At 35.9% G+C, this 20,095-nt stretch overlaps 1 protein-coding gene across 2 annotated transcripts; it reads right to left on the bottom strand.

Annotated features, from left to right (window-relative positions):
• Positions 1-2,961: 2,961 nt before the first annotated feature.
• On the bottom strand, positions 2,962-17,671 carry Gmfb (glia maturation factor beta). Of its 2 annotated transcripts, none has more exons than XM_046461468.2 (7): positions 17,527-17,671; positions 13,114-13,210; positions 11,736-11,785; positions 11,129-11,178; positions 10,402-10,487; positions 8,685-8,758; positions 2,962-6,683 (listed from the first exon to the last, which is right to left on the bottom strand). In XM_046461468.2, exons 1-7 carry the CDS (start codon positions 17,527-17,529, stop codon positions 6,612-6,614), a joined length of 432 nt encoding a protein of 143 aa, XP_046317424.1. In that variant the 5' UTR covers positions 17,530-17,671; the 3' UTR covers positions 2,962-6,611. The 2 variants fall into 2 exon arrangements, with proteins under 2 accessions (XP_046317424.1, XP_046317425.1); XM_046461469.2 differs by having other exon boundaries at positions 10,402-10,484; positions 17,527-17,670.
• Between the last annotated feature and the right edge of the window lie 2,424 nt (positions 17,672-20,095).

Raw genomic sequence — 20,095 nt, 5'->3', positions numbered from 1 at the left:
GGATTTTCCAACACGATGTGTACTTGTAGGCAGTGGAGGGCTGAGAGCTTTAAATAAAGTATAATACTTAAGCATTGACTTGAAAATAGACTGTAATTTTTACGATCTGGTAAAAATTAGCATAATTCCATAATATTTAAAAGTAATCAGAAAAGCTATGGGGTGGGCAAGTGGATTGCTTGAGAGACAAGGAAAGATATAATCAAAATGTTACAATGGATTTCTCTGGGTTGTAGAATCTTTCTCCCTCTTATTTATTTGTATTTTATAAGCTTTCTCTAATGATATATTGTTTAATAAAACTTTTTTTAAAAGGATACTGTATCTATTTCAACAAACAACAGACTTCCCAGTTTAAAGGACATTTGAGATGACTTTTGAAGGTTGTTGATGTTGGCAAGCAGCAGAAGCACAGAGAGGAAGTGTTTCTGTTGGTGAAAGATGAAGAGGCCCAGGGAAATGTTTGGAGGTTAGACTGGAGCTAGTGTAAATTTGGGGAATAATGAAAGATGAAACCAGAACTAGCACTGAGGCTAGGCACTTTTGTATGCAAGAAAATAGGTATACCTTGTTAACTTAAGTAATGGAGGGTTTCTGGTAAGGATGGACATGCAGAGGAATCCAGAAAAAGTTAACCAACCAAGGCTCAGGACATTAAAGAGCATCCCTGTGTCAAAGGGGGCTCTGGGAAACTTGGGGCTCTACATTTAACATTCATACCTGCTTCATTCTATACCGTCCTGGCTTTCCACCATGCGACCAGCACACTGGTTTCATCAAAGAGGTTCCTGGCATAAAAGTTAACTAGTGAGATCGAAATAAACACACAGACTCAGTTACCTTTTTCTATGACCAGGTCCCAGATGGCTCCCCCTCTGGCTCCCACCTCGAACTACCCAGTAGGGCAGCAAGGATTACTCAGGGCTAGCAGGAGAGAGAGAGAGAGAGAGCACGCCAGGGAGTAGCCTTTTATTGGGGAACAAGAAATTCAGGGGAGAATTCCATCCAATGAAGGTTGAGGGGGCTGCACTCCAAGGTCAGGGTCAGTGATTGGCCCCAGGGTCAGTGGTCAAGTCACACCCCCACAGGGGCAGGCTCTCGCACCAGGAGAGGGTCGGGAAAGCTCCGACACAGTTTAGCCAGAGCGCCTCAGACCCAAACCGGGAGTTGCCCAGTCACGTGTGAGAATGGCTCCCCACACTAGCTAGCATCTTTCTTCCCTCTGCTCTGCAGGTTGCTTATGGCCTCTTTTCCAACTAATGGCCTTTTTAAAAGTTCAGCTGTCAATTAACTGCCTCAATCAAGAAAATTGGCCCAGCTCATGGTTTGCTACCAGTTGGGCAACATCATGGAGGCTGGCTGTCCTTGGGTTCAATCAGCTAGATGGGAAGCAACAGAGTCCTGTATGATTAAAGGTAGGAGGGGGCTGAGAACAGGAAGGTACAACCAGGGAGAGTAGGTCAGGCATTTCTATGTAACAAACGGCATACTCGGGCTTGGTTGTTGATAAGGTCTGAATGTGTTCCCTAAAATTCTTGTGTTGGAAAATCAATCCCCAATGCAAATGTGTTGCAAAGCTCTTGTGAATGAACTCATGGTAGCAATTAAAAGGGTTTTCAAGACTGGATTTACCCCTTTCTGCCTTTGTGTCACGTGAGGCTACAGCAAGAAAACCCTCACCAGAAGAAAGCACTTTGATCTTGGATTTCTCAGCCTCTAAATCTGTAAAAAAAATTTACACCCTTAATAAATGACTGTGCCAGGTATTGTTATAGTAGCACAAAATGGACTAAGACAGACATACAATACAGGTAAGAAATAGGCCAAAATATGAAGAGCTTTAAATTCCAGAGTAAGAAATACTTAGCTTTTTGGGTAATTGTGACTGTAACAGTTCCTGTCATCCATCTCTCTCTCTCTCTCTCTCTCTCACACACACACACACACACACACACACACACGTGGGGGCTGGGGAGGGATGCAAACTAGACCCTGCTTTTTCTTCCCTATCACTGAAAGAGGGTAATCTCAGAACCTCAGCAGGAAACTTTCATGAAAACTAGGGGCAGATCTCAAGAAGTGAAGAATGAGAGAACTTTCTGTTTGAAAACTCCCTGATGCTCAGCAAAAAGGTCTTTAATCTGACATGGTTAAAAATGTACTGTATAAGAATATAATATCCACTCAGGGTGTTCCTCATGCAAATGAGTTGGCCCATATTGTGAGGTTAAATGCTTACAAATGCTTTTCACTGCCAAAGAGTGAAAAGGACAAAAAAAATGTATAGTTTTTAGTGAAAGCTGAAATAAATTTAGGAGCTGGCTGTTTCAGTAGTAAAATGGCCAAATTTGAGAAATAAGGAAGATATAAAGATTTCCGGATTCTGACAATTCTCCAGAACGCATAAACTACTCCTTTCTACTACACATAGGAATGCATAAACTACTCCTTTCACAACCAAAATCAATTGTGACTATTACTACATATTTAATCACAAAGAGTATTTGGTAAACTCTAAAAACATGTAAGTAGTGATTTGCATTCATTCTAATATACACCTAATAAACATATACCATGTAGTTCAGTCTGTAAAAAAGATGAGTATTGAATGGATATTTAAATAGTTATAATCTATATTCAATAACAGACCCTTTAATCTGATTGCTTAGCAAGTACAGATCTGACTTCTAATTCTCCCTTTCAAAGTAAAGATGCATAATTTCAAGCAACTCTCTGTCCCAATAGCATTCATTGACATTTTTTTCAAACGAATCATTTTAGCATCAGTCTTTTGAGTTTTGCAAATTTTCATAAATTGGCAAGTGATTTCTGTTTGTTTCTCAGTTTTCCCCAGATACAGTAAACTGTTGAGACAATGTGTGGTTTAAACAAGTTGAGCAAGGTAGGTATCAGTAACACCAAAGGGGTGTAAGAGGCAAGTAAAAAATGAAAAACTAGAAGTACTTTCATGTTAATGTTTTATTTAAACCAGTACAAGCACCATGCTTAACAAAAGACTGTCCAAAATAAACATGCAGTATGAACTAGCAGAGACTGAAACCACAGGTTAAGAAGTTGTGCCAATTGTTGGTTTGATTAAACGATGACAGAGAACTGTTAAAATTCACAAGACTAAACCATTAATGTTTCAAGCCTCCTGAATGAGATTATATTGGACCATCTAAATAAGTGGGAATTGCCCTGGCATGTTAGTGATCTCAAATAATATTCAAGTAATTAGATGTGTATGAATTATACTCCATGAAGCAAGAAAATACAGTTTCTATCACAAGCTTAATGTAGTTGTTTTACACATTACAGGAATGTGATCATTGATTTGAAATGTCAAATGGCCTAACAGGAAACAAGTTTCTCAAGGATATTCAACTTGGGGCCATTGGTTTTATGTGGCCTAGAATATTATTTACATTCTTCCAGAAATACAAAATAAGATTTGTCCTGAAATGTTTGAAACACTTCTTCACATAAATTGTAAAGGTTTAAAACTTCATAGATTCCAGTATTACCAGTCTATTAAACAAATAGGGAGTGCAACCATACCAAGAGTACTTGAATTGATAGAATGAGTTATTCTCTACTTCCACCAAATATCAGCATTTAAACTCTTATGAAAATATCTATTCATCACTAGTCCACATATGGATTAATGACATTACTTGAGTTTAAAAAGTAGTCCGTACATTTTTTTTTTTAAAGTACACCTTCCTTAATATTTGTATGGGTTAGGGGAAAAAGCCAAATTTAATTTGGCCATAAATTCCCCTAACTGGAAACATTTAGTTAAAGTGTCACACCAGGATACAGTTTATGGCTACGTTTAACTCCTGAAAATAGGAGATAAAAAGGGAGGGAAAGTGCTGACAGACATTTTGTTACACAGATTCTTCAATGACAATAAAAATTTAGCAACACCCTCTTAAACAAGAGTATGTTTAACTGCACCAGGCATTTAGTAAACTTTTTTGAAATAGACAATTCAAACATTTATTTTAGAAGTGAATTAAACAAAAACAGTCAGTCAACCAACTATTTTTCCTAACATAATTCTTTAATACCAGAACAAAGTGAATACTATTCAAAACTCAAGACATTTTGGAATTTCAGCATAGTAACCTGAGAACAATTTTCTTCATATGTCATTATGTTGCCACAAAAACCATACTGTGATTACTAGTTGTTTCTATTTTGACATAAGATGCTATGCAGAACTTATGCAAGGCCAATAATTTCAAAACTAATGCTGACTTAGAACACCATGAAGGAGGTTCCCAGGAAAAAGTTGCTGCCAAAAAGGAAAGATTAAGATTTAAGGCTGAATGGGAATGGCTATACCAGAAAGATACGGAATGTAAGAACTGGAATTATGAAATCTGTAGTTAACTATTTGTAGGAAGACAGAAAAAAGAAAAGGAAATGTACTTTAAAAGAAAAATGTAAAATTTAGTTAAAAGGAAACAGAAATATCTGAGAAAATTTTAGAGCATGGAATTTGTAATTACCCTATTGGACAGACAGAATAAAAAATGTTCTACTGCTCTCCTAACGTCAATCTGTTGTCTTGAGAAATACATGTTATTAACAAGGAGACAGACAGGCTCAAAGCAGCACAGTTTATCACAGCTCTTTGCTCCTGTTAGAAACTAAAAGAACTAAGAGTTCTGTGTATGGAAGGTCAATATTATCTGAGATTATGGAGGACTTCCATATTTTTTTAAAAAAAATTAGGCTAAAATCTTAAAAATGAAACAAGGAACCTATTTTAAAAAATACATTCTTGCAGCACTAGTGTTTCTTACTGATGCAAACCAGATAAAACAAAATCTCACCTCCCTCTTAAAAAAATTAAAACCACTCTCTATTCATTTGGATTTCATTTGCATTTCTGAAGAATTATTAGTTAAGTTACTCGATACCAAAATAGCAGTTTAAAGAATTCTTAAACTTCCTGCATGAAGTTTTCTCTCTCTGAAAACTGAAATAAAGGAACTGTTCCATTTATTAACTAAAACAAATACCTACTCTAGCACTTTCCCATTTCCAACTTGTCAATGTTTCCTGACTTCTAGATTAGTGAAGCCAAACAGTTGGGAAAGAAGATGCTCTATTCAATATTGTGAAAATTCCAACTATCTTTCTCTCTTTGTTAAAGTTGGCACAGAACTCTCAAAAATAAAATGCAAAAAATAATATGAATAGAAAATATGCCAACATAAAAAGAATGCCTTTGCTAATTTTGAAATGACTATGCTATTCTTAATATAAGAATCTATTCACCAAATTTGGTTAAGCTTCTTGAGTCTCTAGATCTTTTATTAAATTACCATTCAGCAGTTACTTATGTTTGTTTTTAAAGTATGCTATATATATTATGATTCTTGCTTTATCCAAGGGTTCCCTTTTTTTTTTTTTTTTAACATGACTGGCTTGGTTAACCAAACAGATGACCAGTTTAGACTATCTTCTAACATTTGGGATTAAAAATGTGATTTCTGTTGATGGGTTATTAAGTATGACCAAAGTTTTAAGATAAGCAACTTTTACATATGGCACAAAACTAGTCACAAATATACCCAAAATTACAACTCTCAACTGCCATATTTTCACCTATGCAAGCAGATAGTTGGAATTTTAAAAATAAGAAGTTGATTTTATTACAAATTTTAGATAAACACATTAGAAAATTGTTTTATTTGGACCCTTTAAAAAAGTATTAATTTCACCAAATCTAGAATACTGGCAGTGTAAAAGTCCTAAACTAACTTTAAAGCTAACAAATCAAAGGCACAGTATTAACACACTTAAAATAATTAGTGTTCACAAGACATAGGAAGTGCCTTATAAATGAAGTGTTATTAACCTAGATTCAAAACTATCTAGAAATGACAATGGGGAACGAAGCCCTTGATTATTACAACCTAACAACTGTGAAGACCAAGATGCTATTTTCCATAAGAAGAAACCTAAGAGTCATAACTCTATCAAAAAATCTAACTCCTAGACCTAAAAAATGAATGATTGATGAACATAGTTTCTAGACTTGATTAAAAAGATATAGGAAATCAAGAGGTACAAAATTGATGAAAAATGTACTTGAAATGTAGATTACACTACAGTAAATTACTATTCATGGCTCAAAATTAGGTCACTCAAGTTTTTAACCCCAAATTAATTTCAATGCTTTGACAAGTGATAATATGCTATTTTCATATATAAATTGCTAATATCCAGTATTTGTCAAAAGGAGGCAACTGTTGTCTAGCACAATCTAATACCCACTTTCCAATGGTGTCTGTAAATAGTAACAAATTCTGAACCATAAGTTATAGAAATTAGTCACAAGAGTGCAAAAAGTCCTTGGAGAAAAGTAGCCCACCTAACAATTACAAATATAAGGAAACACTTTACAAAGTTTCATTACTATGAAGATGATTTCCTCTTTGTTCAAACTTTGCACAAATGAAGAATTTTTCTTTACTGCAGGAAACAAACTGTAAGTAACAGTGCATTTTTTAGGCATAAATAAGTATTTATGTCTGGTTCCAGTATAGTCAGGTTAATACATAAATACTTTAAAAACACAGAAGTTCACATTAGTGGAAAAACCCAAGTTTCTCACGTAACCATTCTTCAGTTAGGTCTTCGGTATTTCTTATTTCGAATACCTTAAGAAAAAAAACTTAAGTCATATTTCTGACATTTACACAATACACATTATATATCTGAGTATTATATTAAATACCAAATTCTGCTTCCTTCATATCGGTCATGACTTAACCTACAATAAATTAGATATACTGTTTTTTTTTTCTGCGGGGGTGGGGAGTGTGTACCAGGGATTGAATTCAGGGGCACTTGACCACTGAGCCACATTCCCAGCCCTATTTTGTATTTTATTTAGAGACAGGGTCTCACTGAGTTGCTTAGCGCCTCACTTTTGCTGAGGCTGGCTTTGAACTTGTGGTCCTCCTGTCTCAGCCTCCCAAATCACTGGGATTACAGGTATGTGTCTTGGCACCTGGCAAATTAGATATATTTTTTAGCAGTACTTAATTTCTTTTAAAAGCTAAGTACTCAGTATAGCAATCAAGATGAGAGAAGACAAACACTGTAAAATAGCAGTTTTATAAAACTTACTCATTAGAAGAGACGCATTTTAGTATATACAAGTAAAATCAGTCATGAACTGGAAGAACATACCATGAGTCCTCCATAATTTGGCAAATGGAAATACCAGTTGTAGATTGTTTTGATAAGAATAGAAGGGAGGTCCATAGCAAGAATTTGAATTAACACAGGCCCAGAAAGTATAATGGCTATGGAGAAACAATATATTACAGCAGAATGGATGGGATTATGGATCAGATGTGAGTTTGAATCCTGGCAACCCTAGGCAAAGCATTCAGCCTCTGAACCTGTTTTTCCTATTTATAAAATAGAAATACTAATTAGCCACACAGGGCTATAAGGATTTGAATAGAGTATTTATAAAAATAACTTGTAAATTGTAATGTCTCAACTGTAGCACTTTAGAACACACAAAGGATTATAAAAGACTTAAGACTAAGGCTATTAACAGAATTTGGGTTTTTTTTTCTCTTAGTTTAGTTTTGTTTCACATTTTACAGTGCTGAGGATCAAACCCAGGGCTTTGCACATTCTAGACAAGCACCCTATAGAGTTCCTCCTTAACCATCCAACCCCTTACAGCAACTCCACAATGTTCCCAGCATAGAAGTTAGGAAAAAAAAAAATTGTGTCTATAAATTGATAGTATCAATGATAATCATAAGGGCTGGAGAGAAAAAGCAGATGGCACTTAAAGACAATCCCCAAATTAATGCTTAAGCACCCAAGGGGAAACACTGATACTGTCATTAAAATAAAATCAGAAAGAAAATATTGTTAAATATGGTCTTGACGATACAATATTCTATTTCATAGATTAAATGTATATACTTTTACAACTTAAAATAGTATGTGGAAACTAAATCAAGTTTGAGACAAGTACACCTTACCTTTAAGCTTCAAAAATACCATAAAGGAATGGAGATATATTATATATTAAAGCAAGTATCTCATATACAGTTAGCTACACAATACAGAATTCCAGCACAGAAACCTGAATGCTGATCTTTACCTATTAGACATTACTTTATGGAAGATAAAGAGCTTGCAATAAACTTAATAGTTCCACTGGATTTTCTAAAGTTGTTCACATTCTGAATATGATCTCTTGTATTCAACTTATTGAACAAAAAACACATTTTGGTTTAAAAACTACTATCATTCTATTACACAAAGAACCAATCCAATACAAATTAATAGATGAGCAAAAGCAAATCTAGTATAGCAGAAGAAGGAGAAGGGGAGTGAGGGGCGGGGCAGAAGGGAAAAGAGGGCATCATGAACTGAAATTGATTTCCATGCGTGTATGAATTTGTAGAGATGAACCCACTATTATGTATAATCATAAAGTTCTAATTTTTAAAAAAAGACCACTATCATTCTATTTAAAAATAATAAAAAGTTTTGCTAATTTACAGCTGTGATCAAAATAACCCTCAACTGCATAGAAAATACTTAACTATCTAGACTGCTTTAGTTATTGTCTATACTCTAAAGGAAAGTATACCATCAACAAACAAATCAAATATAAATACTACCTTGGTTAGTTCAGCTGTTTGGACTAACTTATTCTTGCTCCCCGCATACATCATCTGTTGTTCAGGCTTACATCCTGGAAAAGAGAGATTAGTACAGAAATGAAGTGTAGACTTTGAAAAAAATGGTGAATTTTCATTTTAAAAAATTACATATTTAGTATTTCCTTAACTTTTGAGTTGAGAAAAAGTGTGTTCTAAATGTACATGGGCTATATTTTGAATCTTATTTTTCATACTGCCTGCACAGACACAGCTATAAATAAGTCCACATATAAGCAAAAAAATGGTTCTACACCTTTGTAGATCTTGACTTTTAGAGCCTTGCAAATACTTACAAATAGTGTTTAGCACTATTTCTTAAGTTTGACACTAAATATCAAGATCAATTTTATGGATGCTTTAAATACATAAATTTTGAGATGGTGAATTATTGTCTGGTTATGTATTAGGTTAAAAATATAGTATATTTTAGAGGTTAAAAATACAAATAATCAAGTTTAGAAAAGAACTCAATAATAATGGAAAAATTCAGATGATAATGAATTCCTTAAGTACTATTCATTTATTTATTGTTTTGCAATACTATGGATGAAATCTAGGGCCTGGCACACACTAGGCCAGTACTGTACCATTAGGCCACATCCTCAGCCCAATCCATTTTTTTTTTTTTTAAGAGAGAGAGAGAGAGAGAGAGAGAGAGAGAGAATTTTTTTTAATATTTATTTTTTAGTTCTCGGTGGACACAACATCATTATTTTATTTTTATGTGGTGCTGAGGATCGAACCTAGTGCCCCGAGCATGCCAGGTGAGCGCGTTACCACTTGAGCCACATCCTCAGCCCCCATTCCATTTTTTAAAAAAAATATTTTTAATTGTAGATGGACAAAATACCTTTAATTAATTAATTTATCTTTATGTGGTGTTGAGGATTGAACTCAGTGCCTCACATGTGTGAGGCAAGCACTCTACCACTGAGCCACAACCCCAGCCCAATCCATTTTAATATCCAATGTAAGCTACTCCAGGATCACTTTCAAGGTGATAGGTATATCACTGCTGACTACTATTTAAAAGATAAACATAAATATATTATTATTTTTTTCGTTTTTTAAAAATATATTATTATTACCACACAAAGTTCATATACTTATAAACAAGATTAAACAAGATTAAATAAACAAGATTAAAATAAACTTCTGATATCTAAATTATGTCATTATATGCCATAATTATTAAAATACATGTAAGGTTTGACCCAACAATTATACTTCTAGGAATTCATCTTCAGAAAGTAAACACATTCTTAAAGATGATGTTTTGTAATACCTTCTTTCTAGGTATGCACAGAGGTGTATGCAAACACACACACACCTCAATTTAGGTTAGTCAACAATTTAATATTTTTAAAAAAGCATAAAATCTGTCTAATAAAAGATGGTTTAAGGCTGGATGCAGATGGATTACAGGCTGGTACATGCCTGTAATCCCATCGGCTTGGGAGGCTGAGGCAGGAGGATTGTGAGTTCAAAGCCAAGCTCAACAAAAAGTGTGGCAAAAAACAACTCACTGAAACCTGTCTCTAAATAAACTACAAAATAGGGCTGGAGATGCGGCTCAGTGGTCAAGTGCCCCTGAGTTCAATTCCCAGTACCAAAAAAAAAAGATGGTTTAGTTAGATCAGAGGCAAATATACATTATTTAAAGAAATTTACTTACCAACAGGACTGGAGAAAATAAAGCACAGAGGATATGAAACTCTTCCATCATCATGTTGATATTTATAACTATATACAATGAAGGTTTTTCTCAAGTTAAAGAAACTAAAGTCACTGCTCTGAGATAGGTACTTACCAACACCAGGGGAGCTACTGAGTGGCAAATTAATATTTTATTAATTTAGGTCACACTTTCATTATTGTCTTTCTACAAAATAATAAATGGGCCTCAAAGGTAAGTTTAAAAAATCATGTAATTTGTCAAAAAGAAATTTATTAAAGTATGGATTTGATATAGATTTTTCTTTCTTTTTTTTTTTTTTTTTTTTTTTTTATATTTATTTATTTATTTATTTTAGTTCTCGGCAGACACAACATCTTTGTATGTGGTGCTGAGGATCGAACCCGGGCCGCACGCATGCCAGGCGAGCGTGCTACCGCTTGAGCCACATCCCCAGCCCTAGATTTTTCTTTCTTAATTTCTATTGTACATACATTATAATAGAGAATTATTTTTAAAAGAAAATAATTCACCCCACTAAGACATAAACTTTTTCATTTTTCTTAAAGTCTGATCTGTACAGACATATTTTAATTCAGTTTTGATCATGATATAGAAGGAATTCTGGTAAAACATATCTTTTGAAAGTTTAACAAATGAGCTATTTACAATGAAATTCTGACCACTAAAGAAAACAAATCACTCCAAAGCATTAAGAAAAGGATATCGAGGTTGTCGTTCTGGTAGTTCATCTTTAAGTTCATCTGGTGAAATGCCCTAGTACCGTAGAGAAAAACAACTTTTAAACATTTCCTTTCTCATAAGTCTTTAGGAGATATGCTAAGCCTATTCTAATAAGTTATAAATTCATTAGCATATGCCACAAAATAAATTTACTTTCAATTAATAGCTAAACATGGGGCTGTGAGACATACTGTTCTGTTTATGTTCCAACTGTCAGGATAAGCTAACCCCTCAGAGGAAATATCTCATTTTAGAAAAACAAGTTAATTCATTTCACTCTAAATTACTTAGTAACTAAATGCTTGAATTGTAGGATTTTAGTTTTTAATTATTACCTTAAGCTGACTCACTTTTTACTGGACATAACTTCTATCCCTTATCAAAAGGAATTCCATTAATGCCTTAAAGACAGTTAAATTAGCTAGAAAATGCAATACATAATAATTAATCCATGCTTTTCATGCACAATGAGTATGTACTTAAAGGAGGTTTAGAACTTGTTTTAAAGGTATGTGTAACTAATATAAAGTATCTTTTGAATGATAGTAATTGTTTTACTATAAAAATTGTATTTAGCTTATTGAACAAACCTCAAGTTCCTCATCCAGTACCACCAGGCGTTTATCCTTGTCAATCTTCACTAAAATAAAAATACAATATGAGTAAACTGTGATTCTAATGTGACCTTGATCTAACCAATGCATGCATTCTCAATCTTTCTTGGGGCATTTAAAATTTAAACACTAAGGAACACAAGCATAAAACTCATTCATAGTTTTAGTTTATGGTCTATTTGGTAGCTTTGCTTTTTAAGCAGTTAGCTTTTACACTTTACCCACAATTTTCAACACCTAGTTTGCTTATTTAGAACTTATGTCAACTCCTTACATTTACAGTGTATGTGAAGAATTCTGTAACTCCAACACAACTTCCTAGATAAGGTCCAAAGGTAAATGTGACTGGTCTATGGGCAGGGTGGTTAGAACTGCAAGGAAGAGTGGACCTGGGGTCAGGTCAGGAAAGAGAAACCTCGTGTTTGCCAGCTTCTCCAGAGTCAGGATTTCATGCTGCATTATCATTAGTCCGGGAAAGTAAACTATAAAATAGCACTGATATCCATATTAAAATACATCTGACATAATCAAAAGTCAAATCAAAATACGTTTAGATAACCTATACATTTATTTTTTTTTTTAAACTAGTCTGAAGAGCTGGTTATGTGTGGTTTTGCATGAATTTCACAGCAAATCCTATGAAATACAACGTGGTCTCAAAATCACTTCATCTTTTGTGGTAAAATAGTACTAATATACACATTCACTTTTAAGAATTATATGCTCACATTACAGAAATTATTTGTAACAGAACCAGAATTAATGACAAGGTATCACCACTTCTGATTAATTCACACCTGCCAAGTGCATCTCTGTTAAGCATAGTCTACGTAGTTCTACATTTTCACAGCTTTTACCTTTCTAAATCATTAACTACATATTAAATATTACGGATGAATACAAGGAACTCTGCACAGCTTCACATATAGCTCACAGTGGAGAGGCAGTCTGTGAATTATCCTTTCCATTTACAGAAGATATTCACACTTAAAAGCACTCTCCATGAAACTAGAATTCAGTTCTAGAATTGGAATAGTGCCCAAAGCCACTCTGGACACAATGATGAACTTTATCATTCTAGGTATAGGCACAGATTTCTTCCAGGCTTTTAGTTTCCCAAGAAGGATGGAGAGACCAGTCACTACACATGAGAATCCTCATTCCCCAAGTGAACAAGAAGATCATCTTCTCCAGAGCTGTGTACGATTGGCTGTTTCTTAATTTTTAAAGGTAGGGGTAAGGGATGTAACAAATGGAGCAACACTACTTTCTAAAGGTTCAGTTTATTCAACACAGCTATAAGATAAAAACAAGCTAAGATCATGTAACTTGGAAGCAATCACTTTTAGCTTACTTATAATGGCAGCATTGTTCGTTTCTTTGCGAAAACGAAACTTTCTCAGCTTTTCCACTAAATCTTCAGCAACATCACAAACCACCAAAGACTCGCTCTATAAAAGAGGAAAAAAAATAAAATGCCATGACCTCAATAAATGTATGTTAAAGACTTTCAAATTCACCCATCTTTGGATTTATATTGTTTAATCATACACTTTTGTTCACCTTCTATGTAGGATATATTTTAACAGTCTCTTTGGTTGATAAATTTTAAAAAATCAGAAACAAAGCCAGGTGCAATGGTGTATTCCTGTAATCCCAGTGCCTTGAGAGGCTGAAACAGGAGGATCACAATTTGAGGCCAGCCTAGGCAAATTAGCAAGACCCTGTCTCAAGATAAAAAATAAAAAGGGCTGGGATGTAGCTCAGTGGTAGAGTGACCCTGGGTTTAATCCCCAGTACTAAAGTGGGGGAAAAAAATCAGAAACATCACAATATGTATCTCATCAGAACTGTAGAGGAAGGGAGGGAAACAGGAAAAGTCAAGGGTCACCATGTGCTTTTAGATAAGGCAAGCATCATGTTTTCACACTGTGCAGGAAGAACAGGAAAATATCTTATAAATAATTTTTTTAAAATAAAAATAACAAAAGTATAAACACAAGTCCTAAGAGGAAAGATGAATAACATTTTATATCTTAATTGACTATGAACATGTAAAATGAGCTAATAAGATGCAAAAGCAAAACCAGATGAAACAAAAATAAAATTTTAAAGAACTGTTTAGAAATTATGAAGAAATATTAGAGAAACTTGCTCAGAAATCTGGCAAGGAAATGATCAAAAGCACTCTTCTTTTAGTGGTACAATGCATTACTGCAAATGATAGTGAAAAAATATTTTTGTTTTTTATATGTAAAATATCAAACACATACAAAAGGACAAAGCAGGACAGTGACACCTATGTATACCACTCAGTTTCAATCATTTAACTATATTTCATTCAATACCCTCAACAATGCCCCTGCAACCTATGACACAACAAAGGCCAAAAGTAAATTCACTTGGAAATGAGTTCAAAGACAGCCTCGGTAACTTAACAAGGCCATAAGCAACTTAGTGAGAACCTGTCTCAAAATAAAAAAATATTCAGAAAAGGGCTGGGGATCTTTCTCTGTGGTTAAGTACCCCTGGGTTCAATCCCTGGTACCAAATAAATAAATAGATAGCAACATTATCCTACCTAAAAAAAAAGAGACAATAATTCCAGACTCCAATATCCAAATAGTCTTCAAATTCCCTCTTTGTTTTAATTTTTTTAATAGTTGGTTTGAGTCAGGTTCCATACAAGGTCCATTCACTTTAGTCTCATTTCATATATAGGTTTACCCCTGCCTTCCTCCTCCTTGAAATGCTAAATACACATCTCATCATAACCCCAAAGCATTAAAGCTTCCAATTTTACAGTAAAATAAAAAAATAATAATAAGAGCCTGTTTGCTTGATCCTGTATTGGGTAAAAGACAGCATATGCTAAAGCAGAAAATGGCTTTCAATTTTAACTGCCCTTTAAATTCAGAACAATGGTAAGACATAAGGTATGATATATACCATAGGATATGTTAAAATACAATTGGAAAGTACATCCCATCAAAGTATATTATCCAGTAAATAACAATCACTCGGGGATTATGGATTTCCAACCTTTTCATTCTCTTCAGAGATGCTAAGTCATTGGGAGCTTCCTGAAGATAAGATTTAATCCTACTTCATTATTATTCTCTCTTTCAAGAAAGATCACAAAAACCAGAATACAAAAATTTCTATTTTCTCTTTGACCAAAGGCAGAATCCATTAATGAAACTAATAAACACTTCAGATTTTTGTTTAGGCAAAGATCAATTTATTGTGAAAGTTTTATCCTCCAGTTCTGATGCTCAGATCTGCTTGTGTAAGCTTAACATACTAAAAAATATGCTGATTTAACCTGTATAACTCATTTTTGTGTTTTTGCCCTTCTCAAAACCACAATAAGGCCCAAAATTCCTTTCTACAAGGAGGACTGAGGCTTGGCCAACTCTAACTGCTTACACTTAGAAGCATTTACAAAGAAGTAAAATGTCATTAAAAAAAAAAATTATATGGTAAATGTTACCACACAAAGTAAAGTGGAGAGTTGAGGTAAAGTGTTCATTTATTTGTTTATCCATATAATGAATATTAAATTAGTGCAGTACTGTGTTATATGCTAGAGATATAATCGTGTAAAAAGGAAATGAAAGATATCATCCCTTTCCTCAGGTAGCTTATATCACAATCTAGGAGAGAAGGAACCTACACCAAAGGGTCAGGCAAAAATATGTACATTTGTACAAGAGCTAGAAAGGAGAGATACACAAGACTATGAGAACCTGTGACTGGTGAAGAATACTATGGTGATAGGATGATTCCCTGAAAAAGCATCTAGAGTACTAAAACTACCTGTGCAAAGACCTGATTCAAGTGAACTCAAGCACAGACAATGAGCAGGAACATACGCCAGGAAGAATTGGGTCATATTAAGTATTTTGCTTTCTATCTCATAGGTAAAGGGAAACCAATAAGGTGTTTTAAGTAGGATAGGGAAGGAAAACACAATTATATTTGCATTTTGAAAAGATCACATTTGCTGTGGTATGCAGGAAACAGGCTGAGAGCCAGGATGATTACAACAAACCTAGTTAACAGTCAAGACTAGTCCTAATGAGAGATAAAAAGTAGTTCAGAGAAACTGAAAAGAGTAAAGAGAAGTGAATAATGCTAATAACTGTTAACATGTATTAAACACCATGAGAATCACTGTCATATCCTTTACACAAATTTCTCTTCATGCTAGACACAATTTCATGAAATGAGTAGTTATTATTCCAGTTTTGCAAGAAAGTAAGGCTAGGACAGATTAAGTATCTTCCGCCAAATTATGCAGCTAATGGGGCCAGGATTCAACCTAGGCAGCCTGACCTTTGGCCCACTCTCTTAATCATTACAAAGGAGCTGATGAATGGATTGGGTATGAGGTAAAAGAAATGGGTAAGGGAAAAAAGGGTTATAAAAATGTCTCCTAAGCTTCTGGTTTGTATATCATACTGAATGGCCCAACCTCACTGAGTTGCCAAACAGTGAGTCAAGACCAGATTTGAGGCAAAATAACAAGAGGATTCTAGACAAAATGAGGAGACTCTGAGGCACCCAAATGGTGAAAAGCTTCCAGGGATGTTAAAAACTAAGTGGAATATAATATCTGGACTGGATCTCAGAAGCAAGGTCTCAGATACAAGTTCACAAATCATCTGAATATAGGTGATACTTGAAGCCATGAATGTAGGAAAAAGGATACAGAATGGAAAAGTAGAGATTACAATGGAGTCTGGGACTCCTACATGTACCTACTGTCCAGGGAAAGGATAATATGCATGGGAAGCAGATAGACCAAGAGGAGAAACAGGAAGAAAACCAGGAGTTCTGTATTCCATAAGCGAAGAAAAAAGCATAAGGGAAGAAAATACTTCAAAAACTGGAGAATGTCAACACCCTGGAATGCAGCTGAAAGGTCAGAAAAGATAAAAACTGAAAAGAATCCATTGGATTCAGTGACCATGACAAGATCTATTCGATAGAGTGGGTGGTGACAAAGAGTGGGAGGTCAGAGAGACAGCAGTGTTTTTCTGATGTTATTTCTAAGGAAACTTGAGCTTATTTAAAAACCCAATAGGAAGGATCCAGAAGATCCTTGATGGCAATTCATTTAATTCTCCACTTAATTTTTATTCTTGGAGGGAGCCATCATCTCCTTATTCAACAAAACGAAATTTCTGACAGTTTCTTTACGGTCAAGCGCCAAAGCCTTGGGTCAAAAGATTTTCCATAGCCTTAAATCGGAGAATGCATGCATAAGGAGAAATGTTCAGTGTAAGATAGGGGAAGGGGAAGACAGAAAGAAGCTAAGGCAAGGCCGAGAGAATGTAATCAGATTCGAGACCTCCTTGCAAACGCCGCAAGGCAGAAGGTGCAGGGGGCTCAAGAGCTCCTTAGGCCTGGCCCTCCCCAGCCGCCGTCGAAGAAATGCTGGCGTTCGGGGAGCCTGCTGCAGGGCCAGACCCCCTGCCCCTCCGACCTTCAGCTCAGGAGCTGGAGCCCTCCAACGGGAGGGGCCCGGCGAAGAGGGGCCTCCGCCGGCTGTGGCTGCAAGGCGGGTCGACCCCGGGGCAGGATGGAGGATGCTACACTACGCGCGGCAGTAGAGCCTGCGGAGGCCAAGTTTCTAAGTGGGAGCAACCGCATGCAGCTGGGGTGGAAGCGGCAGCTGTATGCAGCGACTGATTGTAGAAAACAGTTAAGACCGGCGGGCTAGTCCAGCCTTCTGGGCCCTGCTCTCCCCACCGCAACTCACCATTTTCCTTCCGGCCGGCAGCAACCCCTAGCCTTCTCTCGTGCCCCTTTAAGAATGGCACGGCAGCCGCCTCCCTTCCTGCCCCGGCGCCCAGCAGAGCCGCCCCCACCTATCAGCTCTGTCGCAGCTGCTCGGCACGTGACAGCAGACGGCGGGAGGCGCAGCTCAAAATTAACTGGAACGCGAGCGCCCACTGCTCAGCTTGGCTTCAAGCGTGCGCCAGATCTTGTTATCCTTAAACTTCAACCTTTGAGAGCAATTTCAAAGTGACAATATTGAGTCAATGATTTTATTGGTAAATGTGTATATTGGTCACAGCTTACCTCCCAAATTTAATCTCCCTCCAATCTAGGCACGCCCTCCTTCCTCCAACACTCTGCAGAATTCCACCTCTGACCCACCCCCGCCCACCATCCTACTCCCTCCTGCCAGGGCTTGGTTAATATATATATATATATATATATATATATATATATATATATATATATATATATATATATATATATATATATATATTTTTTTTTTTTTTTTTTTTTTTTTTTTTTGTAACACGAACTGAACCCAGGGACGCTTTACCACTGAACCACTTCCGCAGTCCTTTTAAAAATGTATTTAGACACAGGGTCTCACTAAGTAGCCTAAGGCCTCACTAAATTGCTGCAGCTGGCTTTGAACTCAGATCCTTCTGTCTCAGTCTCTGAGCTGCTGGGATCACAGGAAGCTGGTTAATACATTTCTTTACCCAATAATATTTATTTACTGAAGTATGGTTGAATGATGATTGATGTTTAAATGGGCACTCTTATGGGCCACTGCCTAATTGTACTTTGAAAACTGAGGTGCCATTTTCTATCCTGATTAGGATGCCATTACAGACCTCTCTACATCTATTAAAATTCAGAGAACTTACACAAAATATGGTGGATCTTACTATATGTAAATTAAAGATTCCGTTTTTTAAAGTGTAAAACAAAATAGACTGTGGAGGGCAGAAGCAGAATCCAGAAAATTTTTAAGGATGTTATTGTAGTAATCTAGGGGAAGACATGACTTGGATGCAGGTGGATACAGTGCTTTGGTGAGAAGAGCCTAGAGCCAATACAAATTTCTGTGTTACAGTTTCTCGGTCTCACCAATATTGATATTTGGGCTAGGTCAATTCTTGGTTGTGGGTTAGTGCACTCTGGATTTTAGGAAGGTTAGCAGCATTCCCAGCCTCTACCCACCAAAGACCAGTCCTACAATCCAGAGTGCACTAATCCACAAAGTAGCCTCCTGCTGCTTGGGCAACCAATGCTCAGCATCTAAGACCATGAAAGTTTGTTGTTGTAGTTTTTTACTAGAGCAATTTGAAAGTTCAGTCTATAAAGGACTAAACTGTTAGGTTCTGTGAAAGTGACAATTTTTCACAATTCCTGTCACATATGGCATCAAAAGCCAAATTGATACATTCAGTTCCATTGTGTAGTTATTGTCTCAATGTTTGAACCTCAAAGTTAGACACATTATATTCCTACCTATTGATATTTCCAAAATTGAGGTAGATTGCCTTCTAAGAAAGAATGTGAGATGTAAAAAGGCCATATGAATGAAAAAGTTGGTAGTTTCAAGAAAAATATATCATGGAGATAATAATTTTTTTTAAACATGCTAATATTCTTGCATTCTTTTATGGGACTTTCTCCTTGGTCATCCAGAAGCACTTATCAGTCTCAAAAGATAAATAGAGATAAATAAAAAGAATACAAAAAAGAGAGAGACAGCTTTTGACTTCAAAAATAAGATTTTTTAATCTCAAGAAACACAATTATCTTGAAAAAGCCAGACACAGTTAAGAAAGGTTTTATGAAATTTTTAAATTTCAGGGGCTGGTGATGTAGCTCAGTGGTAGAATATAAGAGATCTAGGGTTCAATCCCTAGCACTGAAAAAAGAAAGAAAGAAAGAGAGAGAGAGAGAGAGAGAGAGAGAGAGAGAGAGAGAGACAGACAGACATTGATAACATGAAAGAGGCTACAACATAAGGAAAGTCAGTGGCAAGGAAAAGCCTTTCACTTTTGATCTGGTGGAGCATGGAGAGAAGCAGATACAATAAGAACAGAATTGTACCTGCCAAGGGGGAAAAGGAGAGAAGATCCTAAGGTAGGATAGTGGAGAACCTAAAGAAAATGAAGCTGGTAGTCTACTTTCACTGTCAGAAGGTAGAGGGCCCTTGAATTTGGTCCTGGGCAATGACATTCAGTGGCAGAAGTGGTTTAATTTGGTATCCTGAGATAACTGCTTGTTCTCTCAGTAGACTGCACGTGGTGTAGGAGAATCTCCATATTCAGACGTTCCCCCAATAAGTAAAAATGGAGATGATAAACATTCTGGAGACCCAGCAGAGCTAAGAGGACATAGCTTACAAAGGTTTACGACCAGAAGTAAATGGCTAAAATCCAGGATTTCAGCCGTGGGTCTGGCCTGGGGACACCAAAGGCCAGATGAAAACTTCTTCATCTTAGTGAAGAACTACAAGCATCATGCAGAGCTGACATCTCATTTCCTGCCCCCTCCATGAGATCCCATGA

The sequence above is a fragment of the Marmota monax genome, unplaced genomic scaffold (assembly GCF_021218885.2).
Source record: "Marmota monax isolate L192 unplaced genomic scaffold, Marmota_monax_Labrador192_F-V1.1 WCK01_AAM20220418_F8-fsc00001, whole genome shotgun sequence".
In the NCBI taxonomy this organism is placed as follows: domain Eukaryota; kingdom Metazoa; phylum Chordata; class Mammalia; order Rodentia; family Sciuridae; genus Marmota; species Marmota monax.
The sequence above is the reverse complement of the archived record's forward strand: the minus strand, read 5'-3'. Positions and strand labels throughout refer to the sequence as shown.